Source organism: Pan troglodytes, chromosome X, assembly GCF_028858775.2.
Source record: "Pan troglodytes isolate AG18354 chromosome X, NHGRI_mPanTro3-v2.0_pri, whole genome shotgun sequence".
NCBI classification, from domain to species: domain Eukaryota; kingdom Metazoa; phylum Chordata; class Mammalia; order Primates; family Hominidae; genus Pan; species Pan troglodytes.
The window spans coordinates 117972917-117994986 of NC_072421.2; the positions used below are offsets into that span (position 1 = coordinate 117972917).

At 42.4% G+C, this 22070-nt stretch overlaps 1 protein-coding gene across 2 annotated transcripts; it reads left to right on the forward strand.

Annotated features, from left to right (window-relative positions):
* The first annotated feature begins 863 nt into the window (after positions 1 to 863).
* Positions 864 to 21782, forward strand: ATP1B4 (ATPase Na+/K+ transporting family member beta 4). Of its 2 annotated transcripts, none has more exons than XM_016944119.3 (8): positions 864 to 1051; positions 5345 to 5609; positions 9533 to 9661; positions 9924 to 10028; positions 13908 to 14104; positions 14915 to 14971; positions 17215 to 17310; positions 18009 to 21782. In XM_016944119.3, exons 1-8 carry the CDS (start codon positions 989 to 991, stop codon positions 18168 to 18170), a joined length of 1074 nt encoding a protein of 357 aa, XP_016799608.1. In that variant the 5' UTR covers positions 864 to 988; the 3' UTR covers positions 18171 to 21782. The 2 variants fall into 2 exon arrangements, with proteins under 2 accessions (XP_016799608.1, XP_016799609.1); XM_016944120.3 differs by having other exon boundaries at positions 5345 to 5597.
* The last annotated feature ends 288 nt before the right edge of the window (positions 21783 to 22070 follow it).

A 22070-nucleotide genomic window follows, 5' to 3' on the forward strand; every position in this document is an offset into this window, starting at 1 on the left:
GGAAGGATCACAAACTCCATCCAGGCCTTTTAGCCACCCAGGCTCCAGTAGGGTGGACCCCAAACAGACCAAAAATGCTATACAATATTCTTAACTGTTTCTTCTAATTTTTCCTTTCATTGGATCCCATGTTGGTTTCAGGAGTTACATATGTCTGGGAAACTGACACTGCAAAGTTCTGGCTTGTTCCCTGCCCTGATGCTAAGGGATAAATATAGATCTCAACCACTACAGAAATTTGGCCAGGATTTGGAGGGGTGTGTGTATGAGGGGCAGTGACTGATGGGGCCACTCTGACATGTGGGCTAGAAAAAGGCTTCTTTATGTCCAAGACCCTCTTTGGGGCAGGGAGGAATGAAGTAGGAGCCTGGCTTCTAAAATCAGAAAGAATAATCCACATTTTAAGAAGCTCATGGATTGACACAAATAAGAAATATTGTAGGTGGCTTACAGTGTGTGTGGGGGTGGGGGGAGAGAGCAAAGGGAATCTTTCCTGACATCCTAGATCCTTTTGCATGAGATCAGCCTTATGAAAAAAGCAAGTTATTCTTGGCCATCTCCCCTCACCCCCAACTCCCACCCACACCCACCCCCTGCATGCACTGATATCCAACTCTCAATTGAGAAGAACATGACTTAAGATTTCCATTGGGCCCATCATATCTCAAGCGCTGGAGAAAGACAAGGGGTGGAAAGACATATAAAGGGGGCGGGAGGGTGAGCTGCTCATCCTCGTGACCCAGAATATCTCCCCCTCCTTGTAATGATGAGCTTGCTTTTCCATAAGGGCTTTCCCTTGATTCAGGGAAGGGGCCAACCAATGACAGAGGGACATGTTAGATTATTCTAGGGAAGGGCTCATGCCAGGAGGGTTCACTTTTACCAGGCGCCAAGTGTCCCCAGCAACCAGTGTCTCCTGTACCAGCAGAAGCTCCAGAACTCTCACCCGATTGCCTGCCTCTGCTGCGTCTTTGCCCACTGAACAGCCATGAGAAGGCAACTCCGGTCCAGAAGGGCTCCATCCTTTCCTTACAGTTATCGCTACAGACTCGTGAGTGCCAGAGAGCAGAATATTTTGCTGCCCCCTCCCCTTTTATTTTAATGGGGTGGGTTGGGGGCTGTGTAGGCCTTGGTTTACGGCTGCCTCTCTTTGAGACGGGCAGAAACAGCGAAGTTTAGGGGAGCCCAGGGTTTCAAAAAGGAGCAGTGACTCCCAGCACCCCCGGGCACCCTAAATTGCTGGATAAAAGGAGGAAGCCCCTCTTCCTGTGAAACAAAGATAAGGGAAGGAGAAGATAACAGAGAATAAGTGGCTTCTAAAATCTTTTCCTGGGAGTATAGAATTTTCACAGACCTTTTGGAGTATAAAAGTTTAATTCTAATAGCAAGAAATTTAGCCAAGAGGGAAGGAAGGAGGAAGAGGAAATGAAAGGCACTGCCTACCCAGCTGTCTCTTGGGTGGTAGCTTCTTAGAGTCCAGCTGCTCTCTTTCTAAAGTAGAAATTCCAAACTATAGCTAAAATCATAGAATCCCCAATAGGAGCAGGGAGGAATCCTAGACATTATCTCTCCAGAACCCCTCATTACCTAAAGGAGGATGCTGTGGCTCAGAGCACAGGAGTGACTTGCAAGTTAGTGGAGGAGCCAAAGTGAAAATGCAATATCCTCACTGCTAATCTTGTACTCTTTCCATTGTATTTGCAGAATGCATCTTCCAAACCCCCGATCTGCCACTACCCATTGCCATCCTGACTGCCACCCCACACTGCCCAACATGTAGACACACATACATTCTTTTGTCTCATCATTTATTTCCAGGGTATATTACAAATTATTTGATCCAAAAGTTTATTTGCATTTATTTTGCTATAAGTCATTAATGTATGCCACACGCAGTGCTTTTTGGGGAGAGGATTTTGAAATGTTCCCCAGAGAGGATTGTGATCTCAGCCCCAGGAGGAAACAAAGCCTAAGCCATTTTTCTTTGGGTATGGCCACTTATGTAACCAGGGAGTTAAGTGAAGACCGTCAACAGCCCGCAGAAGAAAACACACATTATTCTAACCTCCTATCAATCTACAGAGGCTTCTCTTAGCTTTTTAGCCACAATTTGAAGAACCGTTTAACTTCCCCCAAAGTTTCTTCCAGCTCTCAAAACAGTTACAATCTGCAGGGGTATAAAACTATTTCTTACTTGCCTTCTTTTCTATGTAATCTTGTTAAAATGTTGTGTATAATTTCAGTTATTTGTTAAGTGGCTTGGATTTTAAATGCATCAGGGGATCTTGCTCTTTATAATACTTGATCAAATTTAAAAATAAATTAATGCAATCCTGTGCTAATTTCTCTTTTAAAATTAACCAGCCATTCAAATGTTTATGGTGTATAAACACATGCCTTGCTGTCTTCTTTGCAGAGCACAAATTTAAAATTTATCCTTTGGGTCATACTGTTTGTTTATATATTTGTTTATATGTTTATATATTTAGATTACTCAAAATGGAGCTACCCTCTGTTCTTCAGACTCTTCCCTTTTAGGGAAACCTGATGACCCCATCACACACCCACTACCATATCCCAGCACACTCACACACACTATCACATGAGGGTAGTGCCACTTTAGGAAAGTGACAAAACAGAATCTTAGGGATAAGCATTCTCATTACCAAAGGATTTTCTATTGGATTTTGTTAAATAGTTTCACAAAGATACATTTTACACAGGATTTAATTAATGAGGATCTTTTGGGGAAGGCCTCTCTTGCACAGTGTGACCATTTCCTTTACCTGGAAACAGAGGAGAGGAGAAAAGATTCGAGGTTCCTAAAGTAAAGCTCAGGAACCTCTCACAGCCTCTCCGGTGTGAGAGCTGTAGGGGCAAATTAGCCGTGAGAAGATTAATTCTTCTCAGGAGGGTAAAGCTTTAATGACAAGCCATCTGTAATGGGATTATCATGAGAGCCAATATCTACAAATAAGATCAGCCTGAGGCCTAGGCCAGCTGCCTCCTCTGTGGAAGGTTAAAGGCAGGCATAGTTAACATGGAGAGAAAAGAAAATTGTTCAGGAAATATAAAGGGAATATATATTTCTCCTCAATGAAATGTTATACTTCAAATTCACTGAGATTCTCAGGTGCAGTAGATTCTCTGGGGGCCATGATTGCTACCCACTGTGGTATACATGACAGCTCAGTCAGGGTGACAAGCTCTGTGAGAGCATTCCCGCAGAGTCCTGCATCAGGAATTTTAAGTCAGGCAGGTATCACTGATATTTGGTTAGGACCCACTGGGTACTTAACTGTCAGCTTTACACTGTGGAGGGCCATCGAGAGGCTAGAAAATATGGAATCTCCCTCTGGGTGCTCAAAATGTAGTTTGGGAGTTTAAATGTGTGCATAGGTTCACACACAAGTAAAAGATATTTAAGAACAGGTATTAATCCATTCATCATTGAGTGATGAAGTTTATTTTCCTAAGCCTTACACTGTGAGCCTATGTCAGTCAGCCATCCTTGATTATAATAAGCACCTAAAATCTTTTTTTGTGTTTTTTTGAGACAATGTCTCACTCTGTCACCCAGGCTGGAGTACAGTGGCATGATCACAGCTCACTGCAGCCTTGACCTCCCAGGCTCAAGTGATCCTCCTGCCTCAGCCTCCTGAGTAGCTAGGACTACAGGTGCATGCCACCATGCCTGGTTAATTTTTTTTTTAATTTTGTAGAGACAGGGTCTCACTATGTTGCCCAGGCTGTCATCAAACTCCTGGGTTCAAGTGATCCTCCTTTCTTGGCCTCCCAAAGTGTCGGGATTACAGGCGTGAGCCCTAAAATCGTTTAGGAACACAGAACCTAAGGCACTGTGCTTCATTAATCTACTAAGCTACCTCTAGGCACTTGTGCTCAATGTGATAGAGGAGAAACATCATTGTCCAGGGTATCAAGAGACATAGGTTCCGAGACCGTCAACTCTATCATGAATTTACTGCATGGTTTTGGCTAGATCCTGTCCCATCTCTGGGCCTCAGATGGATAAGTAAATCTTGAAGGTCCCTGTCGGTTCTGATGTGATATTTTATATAGAGCTGTACTTTGGAACAAATTAGAGAGCAATTCAAGAGGGCTTATAATCAAGAGCTAGATAGTGCTGTGCAGACTGAATGCTGAGAGCTGAGCCTTGTCATTCTGTATCACTTGTACTGATTCTGAACAATCCAATTTGCTGAGCCCTCCTCCCCCCAACAAAGGCAGCATTTTTAGCAGGGTGCCCTCTAAATGGCCTTTGAGGAATCAGGCAGGGAGGGGGCAGCACAGAGCCCCTGGTCTCTAGTGTTTGACACATCCAACCCAACAGGTGCACAGCCCCGCAACTCTTCAGACTTGGACAGCAGAGAAGGGAGGGCAGCCTCATTTTCTGCTGCTGCAATAAGCCTTGGCAAACCCCCAAAGAGCAAAGATACAACTCTCTGGCCTGTGGCTGGGAGGCATTTGAAACACCACTTGGTGAAGTCTAGGTTTCTCTCTCCCTCTCTCTTTTTCAGTTTAATTTTCTTAGAACCACTCAGAGAAGATTACAGTTTCAAATCTCAAGTAATGGCTGCAATCAGTCAATCAACAAATATGTGCTGAGTATGTATTACGTGCCCAGCTTTTTGCCTAAGCATAGGGGGAGACTAAGGAAGCCCGGGGTTCCAGCTCTCAGATGATCTTTCCAACCAATTTAAGGTAGGAAGAGATTCAAACTAGGGCAATAATCAGAGAAGCAGCTAATAACTGTCCATCTATTGTTTCTGTTGGGAAGGAAGGCTAAGTTTTGAGGAGGGGTACAGCAGTTGGCCTCTCCTCCTGATGTCCGTCCCAGGCTATTTTTAGACACAAGTTGAAATGGTGAAGTTGAGCAGCTGAATGTGTACAGGGTGTTAGGATAAAGCTGGCTTGGACTGAAAGTTTGCTATCACAGACACAATGTCTAAGACTATTCCATCCTCTTCCTGTGTGAGCTCACCTCTACTCTGATAGGACAAGGTTAAGTGGGAGGTCAAGGCCCCAGAACAGAGTAGTGATATGAGCAGTCCTTGGAGAAGAGCCCAAATGCCTGAAGCTGAGAATAAAACTTGCACCTCTATGGAAAGAATACTGAGTCAAAATGGGTCATAGAAAGGATATTTCCTCCAAAAGAACTAGGGAGAAAGAAAATCCACCTCTTGTAACAACATGTATGTTTATGGGAAAGTGGAAATTTGAAGCATCTCCAAATATTGAGTCATTTCGATTTATTTTTGGCTGGTGGGATGCACCATTGTACATTTTTTTTCCAAAAGGGTATTGTGTTTTGTCACTGTTCCAGGATGATCCGGATGAAGCGAACCAGAACTACTTAGCAGATGAAGAGGAGGAAGCAGAAGAAGAGGCTCGGGTGACGGTGGTGCCCAAATCGGAGGAGGAGGAAGAAGAGGAGGAGAAAGAAGAGGAGGAAGAGGAGGAAAAGGAGGAGGAAGAGGGTCAAGGTCAGCCAACAGGCAATGCCTGGTGGCAGAAATTGCAGATCATGAGTGAATACCTGTGGGATCCAGAGAGAAGGATGTTTCTGGCCCGAACAGGTCAGAGTTGGAGTAAGTCCCAATAGTCCCAATGCCAAAGTCTGGTGTCCTTTGCTTTTGGTGTGGTGTTCAGGGCTCCTTTACCATACGCTGGATGGGCTTGTCTGCAAACTTCTCTTTGAACTTCATGTAAAGGCATCAATGCCTAGGGAAATGCCTAGACTGTGGACAGATTCCATCAGAACAAACTCCAAATGGATGAACAAACTTGATTGTGTAACTGAAACCCACTGGGCTCAACATCAGTTGCAATGCAGAGAGACAGTGAGAATGAGTTGAAAAAGCACATGATTTTTTTAAGTCCCAGTCCTGTCACTTTCTATCCACGTGACCGTGGACTCATCATTTCCCTTCTCTGAGCCTCAGTTTCCTCACACGCCAAATGAGGAAAACAATCCCCGACTTGCTTCTCTTATAGGATCAGAGTGAGGCCCCAATTAGATGTTAAAACTGTAAAGTTTAAAGAACTATGCAGAAGACTTCTTGTAAGAAATGAGACTCAAATCCCTGCTAACATGACCAAGTGTTTTTATGAGGCCCCATCACCTGGTAATGTCAGAGAAGGAGAGCCAGGAGGCGTGTCCCTGGCCCCAGCTTGTGGGTGTCTTCTTCTGCTATGATAGAGATGTTTGATCAGTGGCAGAATTATATTCCTTAGCATTTCCTCTTTGCATCACATGCTGCCATTATTTTTACTCCACAACTTCCCCAGCACTCACCTCCTACAGTCTTACCCACCTCTTAAACTATTAATGTTGAGCCTTCTCCTCAGGAGATTCAGCCAGTGGTAAAATTCACACTTGCCACAGTCTCTGCACAGCCCAGAAAAAGAGCAGCTGCTGGTTTGGAAATCAGTCAATCCACAGAAGAAAAAAAATAGAGGATGCCAAGGATGAAATAACAGTCCCCTAGTGCCAAGGGTCTAGGTTGCTGAAATTGATGGCCATGTCTTCTAAAGGCCCCGTTGGCTAAGAATTCTCTCCCTCAAAGTTAACGTTGCTAATTCAGCTCAGTCAAGGTGAAACACTAAGCTCTGTTTCCTGGAATTAGGAATAGCATGTGGGATCTCCCTTCACCCCTCCCCAATTCCCAGCCCCACCCCTGACCATCCCACAAACTCTCAACTGGAACAAATGTACCATTTAAGGAACATTCCGACATTCTGGAAGCTGCAGACAAATACTGGACACTCACTGGGGCTCCAAGGGTGCACAGCTGTTTCTCCCTTGCCTAAAGAGGACTGGAAAAACAAGCCTTGTGAAATGCAAGTGTGAATCTGGGAGGGGGAGCCTAAACAATCAGCCATTAGAACTTCACCAGATGAGCTGATCCAAATTGCTTCTGTGGAAGGCAATCCATAGGCCAATAAGTGGGGATGAGGGAGGAAGGTTCAAGTGCCCAGAGAAGATATGGCAATAGGGACACAGCATGATAGGCCGTAGCCAGACCTCTGAGTAGCAGATCTAAGTAGAGCCCAGGAATTCATCCATTGGGCTACCCTAGGCAAAGGGTGAATGGTAATGTTAATGCTTCAGCCATAAAGCACACGCCTTGCTGTCTTCTTTCCTGAGAACAAGGTGCCCGCTTGTGCACTTACTAATGCTGTCCCAACCTGGACATCAACCTGCCCAATATATTTACCAGGCCTATGAATATAATCTGGGCCTTTCCTTTGGTATCTACGCAACCCCTATTCTTGGAAACTCTATGTTATTTTATTGGATACCAACAAGAATCATATGAGGTAGTAATATTATTATCCCCATTTTACAGATGCAGAAACTGAGGCTTAGAGAGGGTAAGTAACTTGCCTATAGTCATATAGTTACTAAGTGGCAGTGCTGGGATTACAAATCCTGGTTGGATGAACACCAAAGTTCATTCTTTTGCCAGAACACTGCCCCATTTCACGAACTCTAACAATGAACAAGGCCCTGATGTGTAGGGCCTCAGGACTTGACACGGTGTTTTAGTGGGAGAAATGAAGAGTTGGGAGCACGGTTACTTAGTGGTCTATTCAAGCCCGGGTGGTGCATTGAGGAAAGAACTCTAGAGTACCTAGAGGAAAGACCCAAGTAATACTTGGACATCCAGGGCAGAAAGTGTCAGAGGGATCAATGGGTTCAAATGGGGACTGTGCTTGGTTTTGCCTGGGGGTGGCTGAGCTAGCTATCTCAGTCTGTGATCACCTATCATAAACTCTAGGGCGCCCACTCGTGGGTGAGGCTAAGGGGACTTACTGCTAGTGTCATTCTCCCATCTACAGCTTCCTGGTCACACATCCTGGGAAAAAGGAAGATATCTCCAAAGGAATGTACCTATGTTCCATTGCTTTCCCTTCATCCATGAAACTGAGTCTTTTGATCTCCATGGATGGCTCTAGCTGTTGATCCATTCCCAGGACGGGGATGGGGTAAAGGAATGGAGGCAGAAACACAGGGCAAATGCCATTAGATAGCCAGTGGGCAACAGCCAAGTATCACAGGCACACAGGTGCTGTCGTTTATTCTCCAGGGACTCCAACTGAATCAATGTGTTCATGTTCCAGTTCTGCTTTAGTTCATCTAATAAAATAAAAAGGGTCAGTTCCATTTCCAGTCGGATGACTATGGGTTTTTTTCTCCCTTCCACAACACCTTTTTTGGTTAATTTTATTTGGTTCATGGTTCAATTTAAAAATTAACATTTGGATTCAGTTTGGGGTACAGCAAAGTTAAGTGGTTTGTTCCAGTTTCTGGTTCATAATTCAGTTCAAATCTGTAGGTCCAACATCATGTCATTTCTGTGAGCAGAGCCAAACATTGTTGCCTGAGAGAGCCCCAAGGAGGGCTTGAAAAGAGTTTCTCATCAGCAATCTCATACTCATTCACTTCACTCAGTGTTGCCTAATCCTGGGACAAACCTAGTCCTAATACAGCCCAAAGAGGGAAAATTCACACAACGGTCCTACAGCACTAATAATAATGTTAATAATAACTGATGATGTCTGCCATTTATGGTGCAATTAGTATTTGCCAGGCTCTGTGCTATGCTGCTTATATGCATTAGTCAATGCTAAGAAGTAAGTACCACTATTGTACAGACGAGGAAATTGAGGCCCAGAGAGGTGAACAGCATGTCCAAGATTAATCAGCTTGGAAGTGGTGTAGTCAGGATAGGACGTTAAGGAAAGACTGAATTTCAGATATTGTTAGGGATATAGATAAGAATCCGAGGTAAGTGCTATTTTTATCCCCATCTTACCTGTGAGGAATTGGAGGTGCAAGGAAGTTCTGTAACTTGCCAAAGTTCACGGGCAAGTGTCAGTGATTAGGTACTGTTTCCTCCTTTTCCCTTCCCCACCCTGTGTTAGTGTTCTTTTTGAAAAGCAGAGCCATTTTATTCATCTTTGCTAAAGATGAATACAATTTGAAATAAGCAGGCCAAAACCTCACTTTGCCTTGATTGGAGGCAAGTCCAGTGGAAATTCATCAAAAGTTTGAATTATAGACTATGTGGAAAGAAATGCTGTTTTCATCACTTCAAATACCTATAATTATTGGAACCAAGCTGCTAGGACTCTTCAGGGCACCCACTTTAATGAATAGCAAAGAATGATTTGTACTTAGGACATCAACTGTTGCCCAGAGGACTCTCAAGCAATTTTCCCTCTGCAATACTTTTAACTCCACTCCCCTGTATTCTTGTTCATGGCCATCATTTGCTCAGCAAGCCCTTCCATCGGAGATGCTGTAAAGGTAAACTGCAATTAGACCCCTGACACAATCCTCACTGACTCCAAATTGGTGAAATCTGAATAAGCAAGGACATACTGAATCTGAGGAATTTTTTAAAGAGCTATTTCGTGGTTGGGTTTATTCTGGTTCATGAGTCCAAGCAGGGAGGAAGGGCTTGTTGGCAAGCACTGACCACTCTCATCTGTGATTGCTCTGCAGGCCTGATCTTACTCATTTACTTCTTCTTCTATGCCTCCTTGGCTGCTGTGATCACCCTCTGCATGTACACACTATTTCTGACCATCAGTCCCTATATACCAACCTTCACGGAGCGGGTAAAGCCTCCTGGTGAGTGTGCCCAGATGCCCTGTGTTGTCAGAACTTGCTGGACAGAAATATGCTTGCACAGCATGTTCAGCCTCAATTAACTTTGGCTCTTCCTGGTAATGACTTAGAGATTCAATTATTAGGAGGAAAAGTAAAATGGTACTTGGCAAATTATGGTTCTTTTCATTTTGATTGCCTGGGGGGAAATGGTTTCATGGGAATCAATACAAAAAAATTATCCCAAGAATGGGTTAATATATCCAAGACCTGTTTTCATTGCCAGGAGTTATGATCAGACCCTTCGCCCATAGCCTTAACTTCAACTTCAACGTTTCTGAACCCGACACTTGGCAGCATTATGTGATTAGCCTAAATGGCTTTCTCCAGGGTAAGTAAGTTCATCCGAATAGTGGAAAGCTCTTTTGAAAGGTGATGGGTGGGAATCCAAAATTCAAAATTCACCTGGCCCAGGAATCCCAGTCTTACTAACTCATCATGGTCTGTCCTTACTTTGCATCCCCCTTAGCACCTGTAGCTACAATCAGAATTGCTCTAGTGTGTGATTGTATGTTGTCTTGATAACATACAAGCCAATTTTCCAGCAAGATAAGCTCTTTGTGGCAGAGAAATTTTTTCTTTTCTTGAACACGTTACAGCACCCATTTAAGTCCTGAACATATCCAGATGGCTCAATAATGATCATTTATAGAAGATAATTCTGGGGGGAGATAGTGGTGGGAAAAGAAGAATGTTCTCCAGAGCTGAAAGATTCCTATCTTCTAAACTTTCTCAAGGTAAAAGAAGTCATTTCTTGGAGATGGGTTAACTTGAAGGGAGAGGGCAAGCGTCTTTATTTTATTTGAGATGGAGTCTCACTCTGTCGCCCAGGCTGGAGTGCAGTGGTTTGATCTCTGCTCACTGCAACCTCTGCCTCCCAAGTTCAAGCGATTATCCTGCCTCAGCCTCCTGAGTAGCTGGGACTACATGTGCGTGCCACCACGCCCTGCTAATTTTTTGTATTCTTAGTAAAGACGGGGTTTCACCATGTTAGCCAGGATGGTCTTGATCTCCTGACCTTGTGATCCACGTGCCTTGGCCTCCCAAAGTGCTGGGATGACAGGCATGAGCCACCGCGCCCAGCCAAGTGTCATTATTTAACAGCATTCCAGAAAGGAGTTAGAGGAAGAATCTCTGGGTGGCAGTCGCTCCAACATTCTGATCCCAAGTATTTTCGAGGTGCCTATCTCTATAGTGTCATCAGATAAATTTTCAGGGGCAAATGAATGGCTTTGTGGGAGACGCTTCCACAAGGTAAAATCTGAGGTAGCAGCTTGGTTAAGGTTAACAGAGCACACAGGTTCTTTATGCAGCTATCAAAGAGGAGCTCCAGTGGGGTTTGCATTTCTGCACCTAATCTTTGTGGGGAAAAAAATGCCAGTCATTCTGGCTTGGTTGTCCTGGCCTGGTTGAAGTGGGGTTGATCCATTCTAGAGGCGGCTACTATTATAACAAGTGCACTGAATTAGGAGGAGAACAATCTCTTATGTGCTAGGAGGTGTTATTTAAATACATAAATTTGGTCATTTAACTTTAACTCTGCATAATAAAGTTGATCACCCTCATTTTATAAATGAGAAAACTGAGACTCAGAAAGGGGGAGTAGCTTGATCAAAGACTCTGGCAGCAGAACCAGTGTTTGAATCCACATTTCTTGTTCTTTACACTCTCGTTGCTATAAGTGTTATAAAGGGACCAACAACATGGGCATCTCCTGGGAGTTTGTTAGAAAGGCAAAATCTCAGACCACATTCTAGACCTGCTGAATCAAAATCTGCATTTTTTAAAAATCCACAGGTGATTTGTAGGAAATTTAAAGTTTGAGACATGCTGCTTTTCATAATTCTACGCTGCTGTCACATGACCAAGAGTTAGAAATTCAGCTTTATATCAGTAAGGCTCAGTGTTATTTTGGGTAAGTCTGAGCTTCAGATTCCTTACCAGTGAAACGAGGGGAGACGGGACTGGGTTCTTTCGGAGTCCATGTAGTTCTATTTTTAGCTACAGAAATGTTTTGGGCATCATGGCCAGCACAGTATCTTCTTTTGTTTCAGAATGCTTGCAAGCGATTGCAAATATATTGCCGGATTCCCTGCTAAGAAAATCCCTCCAAGAAGCTAGTAGACCGAGAAATACCAATTCTGACCTGATGATGATGGAAGCAGGAAATGTTAGGAAAAGCACTAGTTTTTAGTTCCTAAGAGTAGATAATGTGTCCTGCTAAAAAGAAGCACATCTCTGAAATAGACATCACAGAGTATCACTTTCACTCCCATGAGGACTGGGATTTTGCAATAAGGGTCATGTCCATGTCACATTATTTTTAATGGAACTACCTCAAGAGAAACAATGAGCACATGATCGCAGCCTCTATTTAGAAAGTTATTTGAGCATAGTTCTTGTTCTAAAAAAATTAAAACAAAGCCTTGAATTAAATGTAGCTTTGTCAAAGAAAAAATAAAGGCATAGCCATAATTGGAATAGATTTAAAATTCCCAGTTGCCAATTAATAATATCAAACCCAAGTCACAACCTGTGGGTTTGATATTATTAGATGAAGATTCAGCAGCACATTTTGAGTTTTACCTCTGGTAGATCATAGGTGCAAAATCTCCTCTGAAATACTGAGCTACTTTGAACATTAATACATAGGGACTGAGTCTAACAGGACTAACTGGGCTCCATCATTTAGAATCAAATTGGAAATAATGCAGTAATTTCTAAAGCCCAGTTTTATGTATGAAATTTGGTAGCCCAAAGGGTTACCTCACAAATAGCCCTTTTAAGCTTTCTCCCTGATATATGTATCCTTGGACACATGTTACATTCCATCCAATGTAAAAGGACATTTATCCTGAATATCTCAGGCCTCAGTTGACAAGATCTCATGCCCTCACCATCCCCGTAGAGACCCTGTGGTTGTCATTGGTTTCTATCTTTTAACTTATGCTTCTGTTTTGCAGTGCTAACTTCCCTCTGTAAAGGATGAAGAGCTGGCTTATTCCCTCCCCCGCCTCCTCTTCCTGCTCCACCTCCTTCTCCTCCTCTTCCTCTTCTTCCACTTTCCTTCTGTCTCACAACTCATACTTCTCACTCTTACAATCAGGTGCCTCTCACTGACTTCAAAGGGAGACATTGTAACTGCCCAGCGGGTTCACCTTGCCCACCACCTAGACAGAGCTGATTTATCAAGACAGGGGTATTGCAATAGAGACAGAGTAATCCATACCCAGCCGGCTGTGCGGGAGACTGGATTTTTATTATTACTCAAATCAATCTCCCCAGGACTATTTCTCTATTGCAATCAAATCCATGTACATTGGGTCGGCAGTGCCCCGCCAGTAGAGACAGTACCAGAGTCGGCCCTCAGCCCAAGAGAACTAGGTGGCTGCTTGGGCTGGCCTCTGGATCCATTGCCAGGTCGGGAGGTGGGGTGCTACTGAACCACGAGCAGGTAGCCATAAGGGCAATCCCAAAAGAGCCCCCAAATTTGTAACTGCCCAATGGGTTCACCTTGTTTCCTAAGTGAAGTTAAGGAGATTTAACCCAGGATATACCATATATATACCCTTATATATACCAGGATATACCCTTATATATACCATATACCCTTATATATAATATACATATACCCTTATATATAATATATATATACCCTTATATATAATATAATATATAAGGGTATATATATATTATATATAAGGGTATATATAAGGGTATATCCTTATATATCCTGGTATACATATATACCCTTATATATACCCTTATATATACCATACCTTGAATGTTTCAGTCCCTCTTCCAAAATCTACCAACTATGTGCCTATTTCTCTCTCAGAAGTAGAAGGGACAGCCTTCCAAGTTTACAGTTTATCATGTCTGAAAAGAAATGGTGGAAAATAGAGAAAATTTATAAAGTGACTGACATAGGACCCAGAGATGGATATCCAGAAGTTCCATGGGAATGAAAAGCAAAGGAACAGGCAATCAAACTGAGCTGAAGTGACTAGTCAGGAAGACTTCCTAGAGGGATGGCTGCCGATGAAGGCTGTTGGGCACCTGATGCCAGGTCACAGGTAGACTGAGTGGGCTTTCAGAGGAGTACAAACAAGCTGGAGAAAGGAAACTTGGGAGGGAGGACTACTGAACGCACGGCCTTCCCCTGTAGCACCTGTCTAACATAACCCGTTGCCACTCACACATGCTTTAGGTTATAATGACAGTCTTCAAGAGGAAATGAATGTAGATTGTCCCCCGGGGCAGTACTTCATCCAAGATGGCAATGAGGATGAGGACAAGAAGGCCTGCCAATTTAAGCGCTCCTTCCTAAAGAACTGCTCTGGTCTGGAGGACCCAACTTTTGGATACTCTACTGGACAGCCCTGCATCCTTCTAAAGATGAACCGGGTATATTGGCTTTTCATATCTGGTGGTGATAAGCGAATGAACTAGATAGGAGGGCTCTGGCCACTCCATTTGTCTTGGTCTCTGTCTTCACACACCACAGGTTTGGCCATTTTTCTGACAGTATCAGAAATACAAATAACCAGATAAACCTATCAATTTATTTCCCCCCGCCACCGAGCACTTCCTATGGCCATTCTTCTCCCTCACCCCCAAACCTGTCACTTGATGGCCTTTGTCAAGAATGGGGTCCTAGTCAAGTGCAGTGGCTCGAGCTTATAATCCAAGCTACTCGGGAGGCTGAGGAAGGAGGGTTGCTTGAGCTTAGGAGTTCAAGTTTAACTTGGGCAACATAGTGAGACTTCATCTTTAATTTTTTAAAAAAGTATTTTAAATAAAGAATGGAATACTGAGCTGTTTGGAACAGGGGATTGAAATGAGGGTGGCATGGAGGACAGTTCTTATATCATAAAAATGCATTTTTCTTCCATCCTGTCATGACTTAGGTGTGGCAGAGCCTTATCAGTCACACCTCTCTTGAAATTAGAAAGTTCTTTACATCTTTAGTATTGACTTGCTGACGTTTCCCCTTGTGTGTAAATATCAGGCATAAATACAACACGGAGTAAGCTGAGCTGCTTAGCTCTGAAGATGTTTTTCATTTTTTGCTTTTTGTAACATTTCTGAGAAGGTGAAGTAGATGAAGCATATGCCTGAGGAAGGATGACTGGGAGGAGGGTTAGAAAAGCCCAATTTTTTACTGTCAAATATGTTTTGTTAAAAAAAAATAAAACACTGGTTTTCTTTTGATAGATTGTAGGCTTTCGTCCTGAGCTTGGAGATCCTGTGAAGGTTTCCTGCAAAGTTCAGGTAAAGAGTCCTTTTGAGTAAGCATTGTTAGCACATCTGTTTCATGCAAAAAGGTAGTCCATCACTTTCAAGGACTTACACATGGATGGTAGGCTAAGGAAAAGGTTAATCTTTTCATAACTACACCTCTCTTTAGTTCCTTCAGGTTTTCCTCTTTCCAGAAAGCATTCAATTCATGTGTGTTTGTGTGTATAGTGTATGTGTGTGTATGTGTGTGTGTCAGTCAGTCTGTCATGATTAATACTTGTGAAAACCAAAGACTGAACTTCAGCTAAGGGCCACAGCAGGGAACAACAATGTGCCAAGTCATTAATTGAGATTCTGTTTACACTTTTGCTTTTAGCTCTAATTACTTGTTTCTTTGAACTAAACAAACAGCTTTCATTAGAGTCATTAGTTCCCAGATTTTAAAACTGAATTTCACATTTTGCAGCAATAACCAGTGGTACTGGGTGTTGCAATAACAAATGACTACATGGGAAGTATAAACAGAACTCGATTAATATGCTAATTAACTGTCCTTCGAGGGACCATTAACTTCTATCTCATCTGCATCAATTAGCTCCCTTGTAGGAAAAAGCCCTTAGATCTTGGGTTTGCTTCTTAAACAGGCAGTAGCTTTCTCCTGTTCTATGACATCAACTGCACCCCCAGACCTGGATAGTTGTCTTGCAAATGCGTGAGGCCTGGTAATCCCATTCTCAGTAGGAGAAATACAGTTGAAAACTTCAGTCTTCATGGTGACAGATCAGAAAACAGCAAAAGGCAGCATTTATTCAGCCAATATCCCACATTTAGCAAGCATTTATTGATCACTTATTATATAGCAGATCCTCTGCTAGGTGTTAGAAGTGTCGAGGTAAGAGTATGACTCCGTCTCTGAAATCAAGACAATCAAGTATTACATGTGCTGTGAAAAGTGAAGATGAGCTCTGAAAGGTCAGGCAGTACTTGCCAAATGAACAAGGTAGGAAGCACATTCTGTTCTCATGTATATGTGTAAATATTTACAACATGAGGTGACACTACAAACTATCCAAACTGATTCCTCAGGCCTTCATGAAAAATAAATTTCATTGCTTTTTAGAAGAATGTATTAAAAGTAAATCATAAAGACCAACTTAGTCTTAAGTTAGCATATTAACTGGACAGAGTTCTACTTATTGTTCCCTAATGGAAGCTGTTTGTTTTTCAGCTTACATCAAACCTTGCTAAGAACTGTCCTTTCTAAAATTGTTTTAATGTTTTAATTATTATTTTTAGCTACCTCCTTACATATTTTATGTCCTTTTAAAAAATATATTAAGAATCTCTATACATTCTATAATAAACAATACTGGTCAAATCCACACCCATTTGTGAAAATCAAGCAGGATGAGGTAATGACTAGAATAAATTAAGGAGAGCTTAGTTTGTACCAAGAACAATTATAGTATATTGGCAAAAGTAATCACATGACCTTAGTGAGTAATTTGCTAGTAGTGATGCACTATTTGTCCTTACTAGCCCCCAGACCTCTGCTATTTAGGGCAAGCCGAATGTATCACAGAATGGGCAGCCCCCTACCTGACATAATGTGATGAGTGTAGATCTGTTTACTTTAATCATTTCCATACCCAGGCTCTTGTTGCTTACCCCTCTGACCCCACCTACTGTAATTAAGCACTACAGAGAATATGGTCAGATACATGAGTCTAGGTGAGCCAACTGTAGGCTGTGTGCCTGTGTATCAGGTACCTATGCACTTGATCTGACTTCCAATAGAACCGAGCCTGCAGTGTGCAAATCGTGGAGTGGGATTTACTAAATATGTTCTAACGTATATCTTCCTCAGCTCCAAAGTCCAAGACTGGGTGCCAGGCCCAGTGTGATTCTTTGGAGAAAGGCTGGAGTTGTAGGTCCTCTTTCCAGAGCAGCATCAGGTACTGCAAGCCCTTTGGATTGCTTCTGTCTGGGTACCCCAGAAGCCAACAGAGAGCCATACTGAGCACCTTTGTCCTCCTCAGTTCAGGCCTTCTATTCAATATTCTTTGAACTGAAAAGACAAGGCACAGTCACTCCCTAAAAATGCTCATCTAGGGACAGGTCACGGCTGAGCTCTGCTCCATTCTGCTTTCATGGTCTTCCTGGAACAGTTGGTTATGGTTCACACAGTGATTTCACCTGAGGTACAACTCCCTTTAGCTCAGACTCTAGCCCACTCTGTGACCCAGCACCCCACATATACCTGCTTTTGCTTACAGAGAGGTGATGAAAATGACATCCGATCCATCAGTTACTACCCAGAGTCGGCTTCTTTTGACCTCCGCTACTACCCTTACTACGGCAAACTGACTCACGTAAGCTGTATTCCCTTTAGTCATTGCTGTCAGAAAGGGCTCAGTGACAAAAGAAGAGCTGGCTGGGATCTATGAGAATTAGGGAGCAGGAGATAGTAGAGGGGTAAATAGCTGCTGGCCATAACCAGGAGCTCCCTCTACCAATTCTTATCACAACCACACTCCTTTCAATATCTGAAAGAATCTCATATATGGCCTAATTTAACCTTTTAAGTTTACAAATGGGAAAATTGGGGTTCAGAGACAGAAAGTGACTTGCCCAAGACCATACAGCTAGTTAGTGGTAGGGTCAGGAGCAGATAAATTACTACCAATGTGCTTAAACATGCCCTAATAATCACGCTTCTGTTTCTCCCATTTGAAGCGCTGGGGTGAGTCCCCAACACAGGGACTCGATAGACACTAGTTTTGGTTTAATTCATGGTCTGATTTCCAGAAAAATCATATCATGCTGAATCAGAATTGGTTTTTCCCAGAGGACAATCAGATATCTGACAGTGACTTGTTAGAGAAATGTATGATTTTCCCACACTTTCCCAGTGCAAGGAGAGTATGTCTGTTGCTTTGGCCATTTGCAAATTGGCATCATGGGATTTACTCAGTTCTCTTTGTGAGGGTTGTCATCCTGCAGTGATTATCTGATCACTTCCCTCCTACCACCTCCCCACACTTAGAATTCATTTTTCTTCTACCTGCAGGTTAACTACACATCCCCCTTGGTGGCAATGCACTTTACAGACGTGGTGAAGAACCAAGCAGTGCCTGTGCAGTGCCAACTGAAGGGCAAAGGCGTCATAAATGATGTCATCAATGATCATTTTGTGGGCAGGGTAATCTTTACCCTGAACATAGAAACCTAAGAACTTCAGGGGGCCATTCTTACCAGTTCTGTTTCTGTTTTATCTCATGGTATCTCTGGTAGCACCTGAATTCTTTTTCTTCAATTAGGACACAGCCAGATGGACATCTAAGACAGCAGATCATCTTTCCTTGCCTATGACATGTGTATAAAATGACATTGTGGGAGCTGTTCGATTTTTTAAAGGTAGTGTCTCCTGATGACAAACAGAGTATATTAATTTCCTTTCCCTCCACTTAAAACTAAAGCCTGTTCTTACTGCTGGTAGTCTCCCTGTAGCGTAAACATAGTATCTGATAAAATTTACAATAGCCGTGCAATAGCCATCAAGGAGAATTTCTATTATGATTATAAATTCATCATGTTTTCTAAAATTCTGTTGGTTTTAGAGGTCAGATTCCTCCCAACCAGGCTAATAACCTAACACATGTTTAAAAAAAATCTGCCTAAGCCGGGTGTGGTGGCATGCATCTGTAGTCCCACCTATTCAGGAGATTAAGGCAGGAGGATCACTTGAGCCCAGGAGGTCAAGGCTGCAGTGAGCTGCACTGCACTCCAGCCTGGGTGACAGAGTGAGATCCTGTCTCTGAAGAAAAAAAAACCTGCCTGGCAAGGTCCTTCCCTGGGAATCACCACTCGGACCAACCTAGACAACCAAGACCACTATACCTAAAGACCTCTATATCCAGGTGCCTAAGAAACTTCTGCCTCCCACAGACAACTAAGTGCTTATTCAAAGACTAGGTTATTTTCAACTGGGAAAAAAGCAGTGCTAACAGGATATTGTTCTGGGATAGAGATGAAGACCGTCCTTGTGACTTTTTAAAGAGGTGGGGCTCACTGCAACTGGGGAGAACACTTAGCATATGGATATGATTGGTGTTTGATTCCTTGCTCTCTGGTGTAATCGTCTAAAGGCAAACATTCCTGCAAACAGGTTTTTCTCAGCTTCAGGCAGAGGAGACAACATGGAAGAAGATTCCCACCAGCTAATTCTTCTTGGGCTATTTGTTTGACAGTAGCATGATGTTTTTTGAGACCATCAGGGGTGGTTACATAGACCAGCAGCTACAGCTCTGGAAATTGAAATCATAATCTGTCAATGAATACATGACAAGACAGAACGTTCCTGCCAGGCCAGGCAAAAGCCAAGGCCCATTAGCCAGTTTAGCATTTACTTTAAAAATGACATGAGGCAGATGCTTATCCAGGATGTGGATCAGCCAGGTCACTTTGTCTTATCTTTGGTCACCTGATCACTCAACTGCTTCTTAACACCTCCACCAGGGGGAGGGCTGGCACAAGGAGAAAAAAAAAGCAAGCATCAGCGAATAGTATAGTGTCTCAGGGTCCGAAGCAAGTTTAAATGCCACCTAGGAGGATCCAAAGTCTGAATCTCCTCTACAATGTTTCCTTTCTCCCAAAACAGGGAACTGACTGTCTGGTAGTGAAGACAAGCAAGTGGAGAAGTTATACGATATAGTTTAATGAGAGTTAAAAAACTAGTATGTGGAAAGCTATGGGAATATGAGGAAAAATATCTTGAGCTAAGAAAGTAGCAGAGGAAATTTCACATGCAAAGCCACAGTCATGAAGAGACCATGGTGTGTCTGGGTAACTGTGAGCAGTTTATGTAACTGGAATGAAAAGGGCTCAGAGGAATGGCAGGGATGGCAAGAGATCCAGCTAGAGAGGTATTCAGGGATGGAAAGAGGACTTTGAGTTTTATCCAATAGGTGAAAATGAGTAATTAAAGCATTTTAATCAGGGAGGCTCTGTGATCACATTTGTGTTTTATTTTATTTTACTTTTTTATTTATTTGTTTATTTTTGAGATGGAGTTTCGCTGTTGTCACCCAGGCTGGAGTGCAGTGGTGTGATCTCGGCTCACTGCAACCTCCACCTCCCGGGTTCAAGTGATTCTCCAGCCTCAGCCTCCTGAGTCGCTGGGATTACAGGCACACACCACCATGCCCAGCTAACTTTTGTATTTTTGGCGGAGACAGGGTTTCACCATGTTCGCCAGGCTGGTCTCGAACTCCTGACCTCAAGTGATCCACCTGCCTCAGCCTCCCACAGTGCTGGGATTACAGGCGTGAGCCACCGCACCCGGCTTACAATTTAGAAAGGGCACTTGGCAACCACTATGTGAAGGGTGATTGGAGAAGGACAAGACTGTGGAATGGGGAATAAGGAAGGAGGAGTTTGGAGAATGACTCCAAAGGTTTGAGCTTGGCTAGAACCGGTAAGATGGTGACATTGTTGATCAAGACTGGGAATACAAGAGAGAAGCAGGTTTGGAGAGATCAATTTTGAACATTTTAGACATGATTTTCTATTGGTCAGACACTGATGTGGAGATGTAAACACATGTAGGGTTGGTGAGAAGGAAAGATGAGAACAAAAGCAACATTGGGTTAAGGGAACTCGCTTAAGAAATTTTAAGCTATTTAATCTTGGGAACTGAAGCCAGTCATGTAAACATACTACACCAATCTAGTCCCTAACAGTGTTTTTTCTCTTGTGGCAGAAAGAATTGCTGTTCCTCTTTGGAATCTCCTTCCCAGACACCTTCAAAGTCTTATTGACACAGTAAAGGGAGGCCAACCACTACTAACAAGTTCTAGAAGATATAGGATCTTCTATAGTGGGTTAATGGAAAATACAAAAACAAACAAACATACAATGAAACTGCCTCCTCTCAACCCATTTTCTTAACAAATTCAATTTTCAAAACTAACCTTTAAAAAGAAAAGGAACAAAATGAAAAAGACAGTAACTTTTAAACCACTTGAAAATTACCTCAATCAAACTCTCAAGATTCAGTAGTAAAAGATAATAGAATGTTAGATCTGGAAAGGATATTAGAGAGTGTTTAGAAAAAACAACTTGCATTGCATCTGACTCCAGGTCCAGTGCTCTTTCTACTCTGAGCTGCTGCTTACCAGAAAGTACCATCCTCTTAAAAATCAATGAATGATATCCCAAACATTTTGAAACGTATGTAAATTTTGAGTTAAAATAGTTAACATTTCACAGGAATTCAACTACTGGTGCTATATTTTATACATAATACATTATCCTGTTAAATGCATTGACTATTAGACAAGGAATTATGAATCATTTGTCAAATAATATTTATCTTTCAATGGAATCCATTGTGTCCACAATTGCAAAGCAATATTGAAGGGTACTAAGATAGTTTGGGTTGTCAGCTAGGACATGAAAAATGTAGGTTTACTATACAGAACTGGATATGATAATATATTCATTAAAGTTATGTTCTAACTGTTCAATAGACTTCTAGTAGATTAATTTAAATAGTTCCCCATACCGTGCTGCATCAGGATTTGATTTGTATGCCATCTGTTGCAATGCACTTGGTTTTACTTGCTTGTCAATGAGAAATACTACTTCCAAATGTCTTCATGGTTTTGTCCATACTGGACTTTGGTTATGATTTTTCACCTTCTACTCCCCTGAAATCATTATCTTAAAGTAACTTATTTTAGGCACCTATTTTCTGGGGATCAACATGTAAAAAAACATTTATATTGTCTTGAGGAGTTGTCAACAACAATAAATTGAAATAAAAAAGAAATGTATGATTTTCTCTTTCTAGACCATATCACTGATTTTCCCACTGGAATATTGGGCAGCCATGTGGGTGGAAAACTTGACAATTGACAACCTGTTAGTTAAATATTGTTTTTCTTCTCTCTCCCCTCTTTTTGACTCTTAGGGTTTAGTCACAGGAGGATAAAACTAAAAGTTGTTTCATTTCTGGGCATTTTTTCCTTTGTAGTCTCTGTGCTCTGGTTTCTCGTTAGACTGCTTTGTGAGAGCAGCCTTTCTTTATCAAGGTTGAGTCCTGGTATAAACTGTTATGCTTGTTTGTGTA